Genomic DNA, 18,057 nt, shown 5'->3' on the forward strand with positions numbered 1-18,057 from the left:
GTCGAGAGATTATCTAGATCATGATGGAGATGTCACCTGCTGAGCTTTATCTTCTCTGCAGTGCTCAGATTCACTGTTCTGTTCACTGTGGTCATGCCTAATAGCCTACAAGACGATTTGAGGATGTGGTTAGATTGTTGTAATTAGTTTGTGTAATGATATTACCCTCTTGGTCATGCATCAGAAGACTGATACTTCACGCTTACAGGGTAACTGAATTTGCTGAAGACAATTTTTTTATATTATTTATATTGCTATTATTATTATATATACACACAGTACTGTTCAAAAGTTTGGGGTCAGTATAATTATTTTAAAGAAATTATTTTATTCAGCAAGGATGCATTAAATTGATCAAAAATGACATTTATCATGTTAAAAAGATTTCTATTTCAAATAAATGCCATTCATTTGAAATGCTGTTTTTTTCTGTTCACCAATAACGCTGAAGAAGCTGTATCAGTGTTTCTACAAATATAACTGCTTTCAACATTGCTAATAATAAGAAATGTTTCTTGAACACCAAATCAGCATATTAGAATGATTTCTGAAGGATCATGTGACACTGAAGACTGGAGTAATGATGCTGAAAATTCAGATTTGCCAACACAGAAATAAGATACATTTTAAAATATATTAAAATTCGAAAATTTGGTTTTTAAAATTGAAAAAATATTTCATATTAGATCAAATAAATGCAGCTGTGGTGCGCAAAAGAGAGTTCTTTCAAAAACATTTCCTATTGGTTCATTTGTGTTGTGACTTGCCTGCTGAATTAACATCGTAAGTGCATTATTAAAAATTATTTTCTGTTCGCTATTACAAACAATTTTGTAAACACTTGTTTTCCATTAGAAAGTTAACCTTGTTGCCATTATAATTGTTCCTTTAAATCATGGTATTTAGCTACAGGATGTTGTAGTTCATAACAATGAAATATCAAAGGAAATGACCAGGGATAAAAAAAGCTCCGAAGAGTCTCGACCTGACGAGTCTGTCTCTCCCTGGACCACAGTGGGCAGTCCAATTTTGGTGTACCAATGTCCAAACATAGCTGCAAGAAAATGAGAGAATGGCCGCTGAGGGAAATCATTTATCACATGAGCGGCACAGAACTACTACTTTCATCGCCACAGGTTCTTGATCAGTGTGCCGCAGCTGTCCAAATGCTCATTATTCTCTGCCTCAGCATGCCTTGTGTTCACTGTAGGAGGAGGTACATGAACGCAATGAGTGGTTTATAGAAACACAACTCATCTCTAAACATATAGCAGGACATCAGTCTGGACTGGATTAGAAATGACTTGTTTCCTGTCAGGGTTTCCCTGCCAATGCGGCCACAATCAGTTTTTGTAATTCCCATTTTGTGTCCCTTTTTCATATTTAAAATTTTGCATCTGATTTAATTTAGCTAACATTATATCTCAATGGCAGAGCAAACAAGAGAAATGATGGGTCTTCAACGTTGGTCTGTTAATTATTGTTTGATTAGTCATTTTTGTAAAAAAATAGAAATATGGGCAAAACAAATAATATTAATGTACACCAAAGCTCAAGTATTAAAATTTATTAAACATTCAGTGAATAAAAACTAACCTTCAAAACTTTTAATGTTTTTGAAAGGATTCTCTTTTGCTCACCAAGGTTGCATTTATTTGATTAAAAACAGTCATATTGTGAAATATTATTACAATTTAAAATAACTGTTCTATTTGAATATATTTTAAAATATATTCCTTTAGAAAACATTCAAACATGACCATATTTTGTGTAAACTATGATACATTTTAAGGATTTTTTAATTAATAGAAAGTTCAAAAGAACATCATTTATTTGAAATAGAAAACTTAATAAATGTCTTTACTGTTTTACTGTCACTTTTGATCAATTTAAAGTCCCCCTGAAATCAAAATTTAAGTTTTTTAGCTTTTAGTATTGATATGTTAGCCTTAAGGTTATGAATAAGCTGGTGTGTTCCAAAACAATGACAACATTCGCATTTAGGAGATATAAGCATTCAAAACTTACAGTCTCTCACTTCCGCTAAAATGGATCACAGATTTTCATGACATCACCGCACACTTCAGCTTCTCATCAAATCTTCTGTCCAATCAGATGTTCTCTAGAATCTGAAGTCCCGCAGATTAGGAGGAAACCAAAGCTTTACCGAGCTCAGCGCTCTGGCCGAGCTGTGATATAAACAAAACGCTATTGGCAATGAATAATGCTGCGCGTTCCAAGACATTTTAGTGGGCCTTTAATGTGTCCTTGCTGAATAGTGTGAGTTAGGGGTGAAACGGTACATGTATTTGTCCCGAACCGTACGGTACTGACGTCTCGGTTCGGTGCATACAGTCAGACAACGAATACGGTCAGTCACAGGCGATCCACACTCCAATCCAGAAAGGGGCGTGTGCGGTAATGCAACGCTGTTTGCTGACCGCAACAACAGGAAAAATCGCAGAAGAAGAACAGATGATAGATATGTGTGTAATCTCTCAACCAGTGTTTTAACCATGGAAAGACATCAATAAAACAGTTTGATAATAATATCTCACGTAGCATTACATTTACCTCAGGCAAGTCATTCAGTGTCCACAGCATGTTAGTTCACTAGAGAAATTAACTCTAGAGGGGAGCATTTAACTAAATATATGCACTACATTAGCTTATATATTCATTATATGTACTTTACCTGTTAGTAATGTCTTCATTATTTCATATATTTTTAAATAAATTTGTCATGAAAACAAGTTATGACTGTAACTGTGTAAATGATTATGTATAAAATCTCACTGATTCCAAACAGTAGTATACATGATATGGCTCATAAATAATGATTATTTTAATAACTTCACAATTCATAATAAAGAATGTAAGTACATTAATTTGGTACTTTGATAATGTGACAGTATGCGTCAATATCCATCTAGCCTTTTGAAAAATCGTTTTATTTTCAGAGAGCTGTCATGAATGTTGAAGGATTTGCTTTCAAATTGTGCCTTAAGCTCTGTCTTTCTCATTAATCACCACTGAAAGGCTTCTTTAAAGACACCACAGATTATTTTTGGGTACATTTGGTTGGGTGGGTGTGTGTGTGTGTGTGTTTGGGAGGGGTGCGTTTGTGTTTGTAGCTGTGGCTGTGGCTGTTAGGACACACATCTGTTAGTTACCAACTGAAACAGAGCATTATGAATAGCAAAGCCTGTTGCTCATGTTCAATGAATGCACTGAATCCGTTTTCCATGACTAACAAATTCAGTTAGTAAAATATATTTGCTTTTTCCCATGATAACAAGTTAATTGCTCTTGAGTCAGCCTGCCTGTATTCCATTCAATTGCATAATTTCCTCTTCATCCAGAGAGACACGTCTGATAGAATCAGGGAGGGAGGACGGCATCAGCCAGGACACGAGTTCAAAGTGTCTAAAAGAGTATGAGTTCACATGCAGGAAATGCATGTTTCCCAGTAGTTCAGATTTGGTTTCTATCTTCTAAAAACAGAAACAAATCAGGTCAGTGGGCTGCTCGGAGGAAACAGGATTCGTTGACACCCTGTTGTTTACTGTCATGCATCAAAATATTTTAAGAGATTTCCAGGAGCGGAGACCCTCAGGGGCATGTCCTGTTCTACGTTCTCAGTTTCACAGCGGTCTTGATTTTTGAAATGATATCCACAAGATGACAATGAAGTGCGGTCGAGGGGTTCTCCCCGTCCTGTGCTGCGGTTGCTAGGAAACTGCATATCAAGGGTCCGTCGTGGTATGTTAAGTTGTGTACCCTTTAACCGTTTATTTAGCCACCCCATGCTGTCTTGTCTGAGGAGATTTTGTCTAATGTTGATTAAGTTTATTGTTTAGTTGAATTACTTTTAATCAATATAATTTTATGGATTAAATCTGTTCACAAGCATATAAGCTGTTTCTGTTAGCCCTAATTTGGATGTTACATCTCTGACATTTTTCACACCTGTTGGCCCATTTGAGGATTGGAAATGCCTCCAAGTCTTTGCAGCTCATGGTTACAGTGAGATTATGGGATTCCCATTGTTTGGTTATGCCCCATTGGAGGGGTGTGGTCAGTGATGTGATTCCTTTGGAATTCTAAGATCATGAATCATAAATGAATCACAGACATTTTTTAGCTGTGTTTTATAATCACTCTCTTCTCTTCTCTTTATTTCTGCCTCTCCAGGCTTTGGACCAAGACCGAACAGCTTTACAAAAGGTCAAGAAATCTGTCAAAGCAATCTACAACTCGGGTCAAGGTGAGTTTTGACCCAGCTGAGGGTCTTCAAGAGTAAAGTTCTGGAAATTAAAATATGACCTAAATTTTTGATATAATATGTGGCTGTAAAAAAGTGATTTTCCATTTTATAATTGAAAAAATGGGTTTAATAGGCACATTCCTGGTAAAGTACTACTCTAACCCACAATCCTGAAGTGAGAAGTCGCTGTTACCATGGAAACGGGAACTGCCATAGCACTTAGCTTTTGCAGGCTCCTTCCTATCGTCTCTTCCCCCATTCTGTCTAGGCAAGCTCAAATGCTTACTTGCCCTCTAGGGTAAATCAGCATGAAAGGTCAGGAAATCCTCCAGACCATGTAACTAACATCTCATGAGTGTGACATAGTGGTTTCTGGCTCATGCAGTCCTTTTATCAGCATTTAAGTGTCTGACATGGAGCTGTCATGAGTCATACCTATACTGTAGGCCAAGCTCACAGTCCAGATGCCAAATATCAATGGCTGTTTGATCGGGGCTTCATAATGCCTAATGTTTACACTCAGGCCTCTCTTGTAGACATGAAATAGACAAAGACATAGGCATACTCAAGGTTGGGATCAGGGCTGGAGATTGAGAACTGAACGTTGTGTCAATGTTAGCATATTTAGGGCTCTAAAACAGGACAGACTTCCACTATTTTGCTGCGGTGTGACCAGTGTTGGGTAAGTTACTTCAAAAAAGTAATGAATTACTAATTAATTATTACATCATCAATGTTGTATTTAAAATACTTTTCTAATTACTCTGTCTGAAAAGTAATTTAATTACTCAATAAGTAACTTACTAATTACTTCTTAAAATCCCTATAAACCTTGACCGGTTAGACAATAGAAAGGAAACTCTTTTAATAATTTAGTCAAACATGTAATAGTTTAGCCTTTTATAGCTTTTTAAAACATAAATTATATGTATAAATTAAATGTAGATTAATCCTTATTAAAGCTTTTCTTTTGTTGTTTGATTATCATTTATAATACAGACAATACAATAGTAGACAGTAGCATGTTTTAAAGGCTGCTGTCACTAAGACCTAATGGACGGAGACATTCACATAACCAACGCGAATATATGCCAAGACGGGCATTTTGACATAACTGTGTGTGTATTGGAACGTTTATGTGTAATAAACCGCGAAAATTTGACATTTGGCGGCTATGTGTGTGCGCTTTGATTGAGAGCGAAGACCGTCTGACTGAAGACCATCTCTCAGAGAGCGTGCACAGTTTTTTCTTCCTAGGACACAGCTTACATTTTACTGTAATGTTCTTGCCTACCTGTGTCAAAAAAGTGAAGTAATTGTATTATTTCCATTCAGAAAAACAGCCACTCGCTTCTGCCGACATCTTCAGACAGCGACTGCGCAGCCAACTGGTGCGAAGTTGCGAACTCCCACGCAACTGCACTACTGCTAACGATTTTAAAGAGGCAGCGTTCACTTTTACCTTTAGAAGACAAATTTAGATTTTAAATTCAATATTGATTTAAACAGCACTGTTGAACTAATTTACAGTATTTAACGCAAGTACATTATAAGTAACTGTAATTAAATTACCATTTTGATCATCAACCTGCTATGAGTTTTTTTAGTCAAACTTTTAACACATGAACGTATCTTACAAAATGCATTTAATTAGATTCAAACCAGCCTAATTATACAGGGCTTCCAGTTCAGATAATTAGAAATGAATAAGAAATTCCAGAAATGAAGATGATGAATAGCCCTTTTCCACCGAAATTACCCAGATCAATTTGTCCCAGGAACTTCTTTCCCAGGAACCTTGTCCATCGGTCATATTTTTTAAAATCCATTGTTGATTCGAATAGCAAACAACTCTTACTGCACGCACCGCAACTTGACATTTGGTGGTTGAAATGAAATGCTGCATGGAGTCAACCAATCAGCATGTTCAGCACCCAAGTCCCAGCCCTGAAAGTTCCTGAACTTTGAAAAAGTACTACCTCATGAGCAGGGACTTTCTGAGGGGGAAATTTTTACCTGAAACTTCATTTAGACCCTAGTTCCTGCGGTCGAAACACACCGAGTACCACCCCAAAGTCCCTAGTTTCTGGGGAAAGTTCCTGCGGTGGAAACGTGGCTATTATTATTATTACCAATTTTATCTGTATATTTTATTTATATACATTACGTACCTATCTATCTATCGATCTATCTATCAATCGATAATAGGACATGGCTGTGACTACATGTGGTGATTTAAAGGGGATATATTATGCCCCTTTTTACAAGATGTAATATGAGTCTCAGGTGTCCCCGGAATGTGTCTGTGAAGTTTCAGCTCAAAATATTTGCATGCGTTTTAAAGCCATATCAGTCTAAGTTTCTGATATATGGTTTTCTGAGCACACATATCCGAAGCACACACACAGAAAGCTGCCTGTCAGATGGCATCCTGTGTGTATTAAACTAATTTCTCTTACATGTCTAATTGCACTTAAACTGTCAAATACCCACAAGTTTATGTCAAAAACTCATAAAGTTCACAAACACATTTGGTTATGTCTGTGAATGTAAATAGCAGGGAAAGATATCACATGTGTATATTAGATCTGTGTATTAAAATGACAGCAGTGTAATATACAGCTGTTAATATGAACCAAACAACAAAGAAAAACAGAAAATCACTCACTGCTCTTGACTGAATAACTTTAGTAGCTTTAATAAGAAAATATTTCTTACTGGAATGCTGCAGTTAAATGCTCTGGCAAGGAGATAAACGTGGCGGACTGTGTACAGCTCACTCAGGGGAGGAGCTAAGCTAATAGGGCAGATTCCATCGCCAGTCGTGGCGGGGCTTCTTCCTACGCTTACGTAAAAGTAGGCGGAAATCTGGAACCGCTCATTTGGAGAGACTATTTTTAATTTATGGGGATTATAAAAAAAAATGAGTGGCTGGATTTTTACCATTATGGGCTGGTTGTTTACACACACACTGTGGACACACATCTGTGTTTAAACACCTTATAAAAGTGAATTTTGCATAATAGGTCTCCTTTAAAGTGATGTGATACAGTATGTAAGACTTCCTCTTGTGAGCTGCAGTGCTTGATCAGATTGATTGGCTGACCTCTCTCTGACCTCAGTACTCCTCAGAGAGTGCTCGTCCTCCACGTCTCCTCAGCAATACAGAGACATCTCCATTGTGATTCAGTAAATGGCAGCAGAAATGTCACTTTTTTAGTTTGTAAATGAAGTCACACCAGCTCCAGCTGAAAGCAGCCACTCATGTTGCACATCAGTCTGCTGGGGTGAGGATGTCTTCCTGAAGTGAAGTGTCTCTTACTGTGGGCAGCAGGCAGAGGATGTAAACCGGCTCCCGCTGTGTTATCCACTTTCAGCTGTGTGTGTTGCAGGTGGCCTCAGTGTCACGATCCTGTTTAATCAGATGTGACTGTATAGTAAGCACTCTAATCAGCTCCAGATGATTAATACCTGAGCTCTTGACACTTGGCATGGGGCTTTTGTTCTCTGTTGAATTGCAAAGGTCAGCTCTTGTCACTTTGCTTACAGTCTTGTTTAGATCTGTCTGCAACCTTTTAATCCATATGTGACATAGTAAGATCTACTTATCTTCTCTGCTGACATCAGTGGAATATCTTTTTTGTGTTTACTCTAAAAGTACGACACACGAGTTTAGTTATCATGAATTTTTTTTTAATATCATGATATAACTGGGACTCCATGTGCCGATCATCTTTTAAAGGTGCAGTATATAATGTTGACAGCTAGTGGTTGAAATGGGTACTGCAGTCCAAATTCAAAATATTGGAGAGACTTCAGACTCCAAACTCACGCGGGTGATTAGATTAAGTGACCAGATTAAGTACACGCAACAGGACCGAGTGCAAATTGACAGTGGATGACGAGGAGACTTGAACACTGTAAGCTAATGAGTTGATTTATCCGCATTTTAATATGCTCCTGTTCATAGCAATTTTTAGATGGATGCCATGGCTTTTTAGGTGGGGTACAATCTGCAATCTCTGACCCGGTTTGTTTGCTGGCTTCCATGGCTGCAATATGCTGTGTTTTCCACCAAGTGGCAACCCGGGTGTCAAAATACTATTGGATAAATCGGCAGTGGGCGGAATCACACAGACCAAGACAAAAACAGACATTGAAACGCACTTTTCAAAGTAAAATAACTGCTGTAGCATTGTTTTTCAGAGAAACAAGTATGTGTAGCATGTTTCCTGAATATCTGCAAACATATTATGGTATTTTTATGCTTTAGTACAGTCAAAAAATTACATACAGCGTCTTTTTTTGCTTTTAGTCTTTTTTGCATCTAGTCGACCATTTATCATGATCTTACATTTTTTGATCTAATGGCTTCTATTAGTGTTAGTAAAAGTATTAGTATTAGTGTTTATTTCATATTTATAATGTATTTAATGTATATAATTATTAAAAGTTGCTATACAAATCAAATTAACACTAACAATAAATATTTATTTTTAGTAGTAGTATAGAACTTGAGAATACAGTATACAAAGTATATACAAATAAAATTGTTATTATTAATCATTCAAAAGATAGTAAAATAAAATATTATTACGATTATTATTATTAGTAGTAGTATTAATTTTTATATTTATAATGTATTCATACAATAAATGAAAGGTGCTATACAAATAAAAATGTAAAATTTTAATACTACTACTAATAATAATACATTTATTTATATAGCTCTTAATATACATAAAATTCAGCTTAAAGTTGCAAAGTGTTTCACAGAACAGAGTATAAAACCCCTTTAGAAAAGGAACATTTTTTTGTTACACAATAACACTTTTTTGTTATTCCATAGTTTTTATTACTTCGCTATTATTCTAAAATGTGGGAAATAGTAAAATAAAATAAGTATGTCTGTCCAGTCTTTTGAGTTGAAGTATATGCATTTGGGAGAGATTCATATGCTCATAAACAGCAGACATAAACAGTTAGAAATGAGCTCATCTTTTTTTTTCTTTTTTTTTTTTTTTCATGGGTTGTTTGCACAATACTGATTCCCTCAGATTGTTGAGTCCATAACAGCTGCAGTAAACCTTCCCAGCTGGTCATTTAGAGAAGGTAACAGTCCACTATTTCAGGGTACCAGATCTCTTAGCTCCTCTCAACAAGACAAATGACCTAATAACGTCACCATGCCATGGGCTGGGGTCCCAGTGTGGAGCTATGGGAAGATGATGAATCAATCCCAGATGCTGGTGGTGTCCATAATGTGTCCTAATGAGTCTGTTTTCAAAGTAAAGATTAGTATGCAGACCCTACACTTGTACAGCACTAAAGATGGTCATATTAGAAATTCTCTTCATGTTTCTTATTATGCAAGAGACTGTTGTGTTGTGTCTTTTTTTTATGGACAAATTGTGAATGGGAACCTGCATTATTTTCTTGTGGTTGCTGATGACCTTGACCACACTCTCTGTCTGTGCCCAGTGAGGTGCAGCTTTAGCACATATGTGTATTGGAAGGGCTATTACTGGTTTACTTGACATTACGTTATGTCCTAGTTGACAGATGTACAGGGAATTGAGGAATTGTTTTCTTCCTCCACATGGCATGCTATTTAATATATCTTTTTTGTGTTATATGGCATGACTCCATCCTCTAGGGTCATTTTTTTATTAGTCGTATGTTTTTTATATTAATTAGTAGGTAGGGTTATAAATTCTTGAAGTTGAAAGGTTATTTTTTGCGGACTCAAAATGCTTTCTATTATTTCAGCTAATTATACAGACAAGTATTCAGTCATAGGTTTATTAAGCAAAAATTGTCTGCCGTGAGAAGAGTGTTCAGGAGCGTGTTTCAAAACAGTATTGAAGTCATTATTTTTTAAATTATTATTATTTTTTTATTTTTTTGTCACCCTTGAATAAAGTATATTCTAATTCTTTCATAATATGCATGGTCTGTTCTTCTCTACAGAGCATGTGCAGAATGAAGAGAATTATGGGCAGGCACTAGACAAGTTTGGCAGCAACTTCATCAGCCGAGATAACTCTGATCTGGGAACAGCCTTCATCAAGTTCTCTGGCCTTATCAAGGAGCTGGCCGCTCTCCTCAAGAACCTGGTGAGGCATAGTATACTGTTTTATGTATTTTGGTTTGTACATGTAGTTTATATTTTATTTTTCATTTTTGGTAACACTTTATTTTACAGTGTCCTTGTTACACATTACTGTAGTAATAATTATAAATTATGCATAATTACATGCAACTAACCCTAAACCAAAGCCTAATCCTAACTAACCCTATAGTAAGTGCATGTAGTTTATTATTATTACTCATTACTTAAAGGTATAATTACACTTTAACACGGACACCTTAAAATGAAGATGAGATGAATTGGACTATAAAGAGCATTTTAACCCTCTGGTCCTCTTCATTTAGGGGTCACACTTGGCTCCTTCTCGGTCAAAAGTGACCGAAGCCTTGAATTGTAACTTTTTTTTTTTTTTCAGGAAAAGCAATGTAATATATTTTGCTCAATAATATTTTTGATTATTATTTAAAATTTTGAGGGTATTTTATGATACTATGCAATATTTATACATTTTTTATTAACTTTTTTTTTTTTAAATAGTTTTTTTTTCTAATATATTTTAAAATTATTTTTCAATTAAAGCAGTATTCCATGTTAAAATAGAGACAAGGCATTTAAAATCCGATTTTTTTGAAGGTAGATTAGCGCCATCTGGTGGGAGTAAAAAAGGAAAACTTATGTAATGCCATGGTGTAACCACTAGATTCCTATAGAGTTCTACATGAAGTGGCTTATCAATTCTGCAGTGGTTTTTAGACATAAATACTTATTTTTATTGAGTTGTGGATTTGGATTTATACTTAGACATTCTCAAAGACTACTTTTTGTCAAGGTTTAGATTTTTTTTATTTGAAATGTTGATTTGAAGTGTCAGTTTTTGCATTAATTTTACTACAGTCAGACCTGAACACAAAGGAGGACATTTTGTTACACATAACATCAAAATTAAATAAAAATGTAACAAAAATGAACAGGTATGTTTTATCACAACTTAATAAATCTGGGTCTGATCTGATTTCAACCTCTTATTTGAATCTTTTGGCTCAATTTTACCATATTGTTACAGCCACACCAGTTCATTTGTGTGTATCATAGTGTGGTGTGTGTCCATCTCTGTATGAGTGTGTGTTTGAGTGGGTGTGTCTGTTTTGTACTCTTGTGTAACCTCTTCCTTGCTGTTAATTTTTTTACCGCTTTGTGGCTGAATTATTGATTATATTTCACACATTTGCAAAAACTTGCTCTGTGTTATAGTCGTGCTAGTTCATATCTGTGCAGGGGAAGGGCGGTGGATGTGTCTATTTTGCACTATTAACATTTTAGAGTGTTGCTGTCACCCCTTCATTGCTGTGCGCTTTTTTCTGCACAATGGCTGAATTGTAGTTTGTACCATCAAAAGATTCTCTGAGTTTTGTATTTTTTCGTATTTTCCATTCATTTCCTATGTCTGTCATTTTTCACCGCGAAGGAGCCAAGTATGACTATTTTTTCCCCCCGACCCTTTAACATATCTGAATCATGTCCATGATTTTTTTTGTGTGTGTTCACATAGCTAATGCAACAAAAGTCACCAAGTGTCATCCCATTCCGATGGTAAAATTTCAAAACGTCATTTTTGAGCGAAGAGGACCAGGGAGTTGTTTATTTTGATTATTTAGATGATTTAAAACTAACCAACACACAAATGAAAAACATGTTTAATCTAATAAGTAACAGTCCTTTAAAGCTGATATTTTGATTATTACCATTCATGTACATGTGGTGTGTTCTTTGATCATAAGCTGTACGATACTGGTTCTGATTCTCCTCTGACTCTTCTCCTCAGCTCCAGAGTCTCAGTCACAATGTCATCTTCACCCTGGACTCTCTGCTCAAAGGAGATCTGAAGGGAGTGAAGGGGGTAAGATTTACATCCCTGTCTCTGGACTGAACTAATTGGAAAGGCCCCCTCTCAGGAACACCCTGATTTACTGCTCCATATCGGTCTTAAATGAGTCCCTTTGGACCAAAAAATGCACACTGTAAATCTCGTTGGAGTTAAATTACAGGGTTCTTCACGCAACTGTCCTCTATGAAACTCAGTGCTGAAGGAATGGCCACTGTTAGTGCTAGTAAACAGCGTGGGAGTGTTTAACGCCCTCAGTCGGTTTGAAGTGTTTACTGGTTGACTGGAGTAAAGAGCTCAGGCGTCAGACTGACCACTCCTGTCAGCCTCTTGTTGATGTCTCAGGCTTGAAGGCAAACATATAGTGATTGTGAAAATTACTTACACTAAGTGTACAGCCGTCTCACACTGAGCTGTTTTGGAAGAGCTGTCTGATTGTTTTCACATTAGCATGACCCAGGCTAAGAGCCTCTGCAGCATCAGCTGAATTTCTGAGTGGAAGTGATGAGGCTTCAGTTTTTTGCTCAGTAGAGAGAGGTTACATACCTACCAGCCCCCACTCTTTCTCTCTCACTCTCTTATCTCACTCATACTTTGTCTCTCTCTTTCTTTCACCCTCTTACTCAGCGGAAACGAAACCGTTCTCTAAAGCTCTTATTGACAGAGGCAGAGGCAGTTGAAGGGTATAAGTGCTGTCCCTGGAGGACATTATCAGCTCTCTCTAAAATCTTTCCTGCACAGGAACAGATGCTTCATAAACCATTAACAAGCACCTACACCAATGCTCATGTATGTGTAACCAGGACTCACTCAGAGACGCTTAAATTGCATGAAGAAATGAAGACAAAACACAAGGCAGCTTTTATATTCACTTGCATCAACATTACAGGGTTGTATTGTGTGTGTGTGTGTGTGTGTGTGTGTGTATATATATATATATATATATATATATATATATATTAGGAAAAAAACACATTTGGTAAATATAGTTTTGAATATCGTTTTAGGGTTGTCGTAATAAATTAAACATTATATTTGTTTAATTAAGGTTAAATTAATTAAAACGAAACAAAATTAATTAAACCAAATAATTGCCATATTTATTTATTTATTTTTTTACCAGTGATGCCCCTCTGGCTAATACAATTCTGACTAATACAATAAGCCCATAATTGTTTTAATTTATGCAATAACTAATAAATGGCCAATATTAAAATGCTATAGGCTACTTATTGTTTTAAATGCTAAAAGTAAACTTAGGCATAACTGCATTATAATGTACAGTTGAAAAATCGATATTCATTTGCCCCAGATTATATTTTAACAGTGTGTTTTTAAAGATTAACTTTAAGTGAGCATTAGATGATGTTATTATTAAATACTAAATGTTATAATATTGGGCAGTGCTGAAAAATTTATAAATATCGGAAGATAACTGATATATAAAAAAGAAAAATAAATAAAAAAACAAAATACAGTCTTACATATGTCAGATGTTTTATTGATGTATTAGCAATCATTCAGTGGTTCAGTTGCGATGTGGATTTGATGTATATTTTTGGTAACACCTTTGTTTAGGGTCCAATTCTCACTATTAACTAGTTGCTTATTAGCATGTATATTACTTGGGTATTGGCTGGTTATTAGTACTTATGAAGCACATATTAATGCCTTATTATGCATGACCATATTCTACAGCCCTTAAAGGGCACCTATTATGCCCCTTTTTACAAGATGTAATATAAGTCTCTGATGTCCACAGAGTGTGTATGTGAAGTTTTAGCTCAAAATACCCCACAGATAATTTTTATACCATGTTAAAATGGCCAGTTTTGGGGGGTGAGATAAAACACGCCGGTTTTGTGTCTGTCCCTTTAATTGCAAATGAGCTGCTGCTCCCGGCCCCCTTTCAAGAAGAGGGGGCCGAGAGACAATCTCAAGCACTGAAAATGTCAGAAATTGTCAGTAATATTGTTCAGTTCGAACCGGAGTCGGACAATGATGCCTACAGAGCCAGAGAATATATGCTGCATGGAGATAGAACAGGTATAGTTTAGTTTAATTACAGTTATTAATTAAGCCAGTTGTAGCTGACCCCGTCCGAATGATGGCCGAAACTTTACTGAGTTTTATGAAGTTAATTGTACATCACACAAAAGATGAAGCGTCCGTTTTCACTCCAGAAAATCACTGTAAGAGCTGAATAAAACACAGTACAAGAAATTCTTATCCATAAACTCTCTCTCCCTTGTATAATCATCAACATACACAGCCATTGAATTACACAAAACACTCGTTACAAATAACAGTAAACAAATATATACGGACCTTAATCTATTTTCGATAGGGGTGCTTAATAAACTGGTAAACATTTTGTATCCGAATGAACTGTATTAAAGTGCGTGATCTTCCCTTCATTACTGCTGTATCCAGTATCACTCTGGAGAGACTATAAGCTGGATCATGAACAGTTGGTACTGATCCATCCTTGAGTAACAACTTTTTTAGCAAAACCTGTGTTTTGTATCGCCCCTCTGCATTGACCCTTGTTCACAAAGCAAAACAAATGATTTGCGCAGACATAAACAAATGTAGGCGCATTACCTTTAAAAATAAAACTAATTCAGTGCCAATAAAACTTCTTCAGTGGCTCAGATGCTGGGAGAAAATGAGGACTCCTATGTTCACTCTTACATCCAACAACAGAACACCGAGATTGCTTATGAGACATTGTTGTCACTACAGCTGCTCGAGCGCGGAGAAAATGGCAGACAACGTACAACTCGCTGAGGGCGGAAACTATGGTAATGCAGGACTGTTAGTCAGCGACCGTGGGCGGGGCCTGAGCAGTGTGATGTCACACTGCTCAGAGAATCAAAACGGCATGTCTAATGAGACTGCTTTGGTTTAATGGGGATTAAAAAGAAGCAGTGGGTGGATTTTTATCATTGTAGGGTGATACAACTGCCAACATACATTTATGTCCAAACACCATGTAAAAGTGGATTTTACATAATTAGGTGCCCTTTACTCTTACCCAATATCTAAACTTAACAACTACCTTACTAACTATTAATAAGCAGTAATTAGGAGTTTATTGAGGCAAAATTCATAGTTCATGGTTAGTTAATATTAAGAATTGGATCCTAGTCTAAAGTGTGACCATATTGTTTCTTCTCTGAAACCACATAATACAAACCTGATTCCAAGAAAGTTGGGACACTGTACAAATTGTGAATAAAAAAGGAATGCAATGATGTGGAAGTTTCAAATTTCAATATTTTATTCAGAATACAACATAGATGACATATCAAATGTTTAAACTGAGAAAATGTATCATTTTAAGGGAAAAATAAGTTGATTTTAAATTTCATGGCATCAACACATCTCAAAGTTGGGACAAGGCCATGTTTACCACTGTGTGGCATCCCCTCTTCTTTTTATAACAGTCTGCAGACGTCTGGGGACTGAGGAGACAAGTTTCTCAAGTTTAGGAATAGAAATGTTGTCCCATTCTTGTCTAATACAGGCTTCTAGTTGCTCAACTGTCTTAGGTCTTCTTTGTCGCATCTTCCTCTTTATAATGCGCCAAATGTTTTCTATGGATGAAAGATCTGGACTGCAGGCTGGCCATTTCAGTACCCGGATCCTTCTTCTACGCAGCCATGATGTTGTAATTGATGCAGTATGTGGTCTGGCATTGTCATGTTGGAAAATGCAAGGTCTTCCCTGAAAGAGACGACGTCTGGATGGGAGCATATGTTGTTCTAGAACTTGGATATACCTTTCAGCATTGATGGTGCCTTTCCAGATGTGTAAGCTGCCCATGCCACACGCACTCATGCAACCCCATACCATCAGAGATGCAGGCTTCTGAACTGAGCGCTGATAACAACTTGGGTTGTCCTTGTCCTCTTTAGTCCGGATGACATGGCGTCCCAGTTTTCCAAAAAGAACTTCAAATTATGATTCGTCTGACCACAGAACAGTTTTCCACTTTGCCACAGTCCATTTTAAATGAGCCTTGGCCCAGAGAAAACGCCTGCACTTCTGGATCATGTTTAGATATGGCTTCTTTTTTGACCTATAGAGTTTTAGCCGGCAACGGCGAATGGCACGGTGGATTGTGTTCACTGACAATGTTTTCTGGAAGTATTCCTGAGCCCATGTTGTGATTTCCATTACAGTAGCATTCCTGTATGTGATGCAGTGCCGTCTAAGGGCCCGAAGATCACGGGCATCCAGTATGGTTTTCTGGCCTTGACCCTTACGCACAGAGATTGTTCCAGAATCTCTGAATCTTTGGATGATATTATGCACTGTAGATGATGATAACTTCAAACTCTTTGCAATTTTTCTCTGAGAAACTCCTTTCTGATATTGCTCCACTATTTTTCGCCGCAGCATAGGGGGAATTGGTGATTCTCTGCCCATCTTGACTTCTGAGAGACACTGCCACTCTGAGAGTCTCTTTTTATACCCAATCATGTTGCCAATTGACCTAATAAGTTGCAAATTGGTCCTCCAGCTGTTCCTTATATGTACATTTAACTTTTCCGGCCTCTTATTGCTACCTGTCCCAACTTTTTTGGAATGTGTAGCTCTCATGAAATCCAAAATGAGCCAATATTTGGCATGACATTTTAAAATGTCTCACTTTCAACATTTGATATGTTATCTATATTCTATTGTGAATAAAATATAAGTTTATGAGATTTGTAAATTATTGCATTCCTTTTTTATTCACAATTTGTACAGTGTCCCAACTTTTTTGGAATCGGGTTTGTAGATGGGAACTCTTAAAAATAGGAACATGAATGAAAGCTACATGAAAGCATGAAGTGCAGAACAGCACAGAGAGAGACCTTTCACGTCTTTTTGTGCTCTGACTTAAATGTATTCAGAAGCATAAAAAGCTGTAGGCTTCTGGATTTTGCTTCAGCAGTATGAATATATTCATGCTGTGAACAAATTTATGCTCATACCCTTGCTAAGAACCCAGCAAACTGATACACTTCAGATAAAGTAACACACTCCAAAAGGACTCGATCAAAATATCCGTGTGCATTTCATAATCAATTATTATTTGAACAGATGAACATTTGGGTAGTAGCAAAGTGAATAACGTCATTAAGTTCAGAGAATAGGTTCCTGAGAGTGGGAAAATCTGATAATAAAGCAATTACTTTACCACAGTCCATATCAGTCAGTACTGTACATCAGCAGTCAAGAGTTTTATAGTAGCGTTCTGATCAAATCTCTTGAAATTTAGATTATTTCTTTTTGGTGCTTTATATTGTATAATAATAATGTGTTCAGTTTAACAACTGTAAAAAAATGGTCTATAACTCTGCACAGTAAACCTAATTGCTCCTTGCTCTATTTATTTTATTTCCCTCAACACAGGATTTAAAAAAGCCTTTCGACAAGGCCTGGAAAGACTATGAGACCAAGTTGTAAGTATCATTACCGTGTGTTTATATTCTTTGCTCATTGTGTACAAAAGGTTGTTTAATGTAATATAGTGATGTACAGCAGTTTTATGGCAATGTTCAAACACAACAATATATCATCATCATAGTGAAGGAGCCACTTGCGGTAACCTCTAGCTGAACTTCAGCTTGTTGTTTCTCTGTCATCTTTTGATTCTTGTCTTTTTCGCCATAGCACAAAGATTGAGAAGGAGAAGAGGGAACATGCCAAGCAGCACGGCATGATCCGCACGGAGATCACCGGCGCAGAGATCGCAGAAGAGATGGAGAAGGAGCGGAGGATCTTTCAGCTGCAGATGTGTGAGGTGTGTGGGCTTGTGAGGAT

At 36.6% G+C, this 18,057-nt stretch overlaps 1 protein-coding gene across 5 annotated transcripts in view; it reads left to right on the plus strand.

Moving 5' to 3' along the window:
- asap1a (ArfGAP with SH3 domain, ankyrin repeat and PH domain 1a) overlaps positions 1 to 18,057 on the plus strand; it is a 63,718-nt gene that overhangs the window by 18,228 nt on the left and 27,433 nt on the right. For all 5 annotated transcript variants that reach the window (XM_051866568.1, XM_051866553.1, XM_051866546.1 and 2 more), the window contains 5 exons: positions 4,195 to 4,267; positions 10,238 to 10,383; positions 12,181 to 12,255; positions 17,647 to 17,696; positions 17,908 to 18,037. In XM_051866568.1, the coding sequence (XP_051722528.1) occupies positions 4,195 to 4,267; positions 10,238 to 10,383; positions 12,181 to 12,255; positions 17,647 to 17,696; positions 17,908 to 18,037 (474 nt within the window). The remainder of the gene's footprint in view (positions 1 to 4,194; positions 4,268 to 10,237; positions 10,384 to 12,180; positions 12,256 to 17,646; positions 17,697 to 17,907; positions 18,038 to 18,057) is intronic.

The sequence above is a fragment of the Ctenopharyngodon idella genome, chromosome 2, assembly GCF_019924925.1.
Source record: "Ctenopharyngodon idella isolate HZGC_01 chromosome 2, HZGC01, whole genome shotgun sequence".
Taxonomy (NCBI): Eukaryota; Metazoa; Chordata; class Actinopteri; order Cypriniformes; family Xenocyprididae; genus Ctenopharyngodon; species Ctenopharyngodon idella.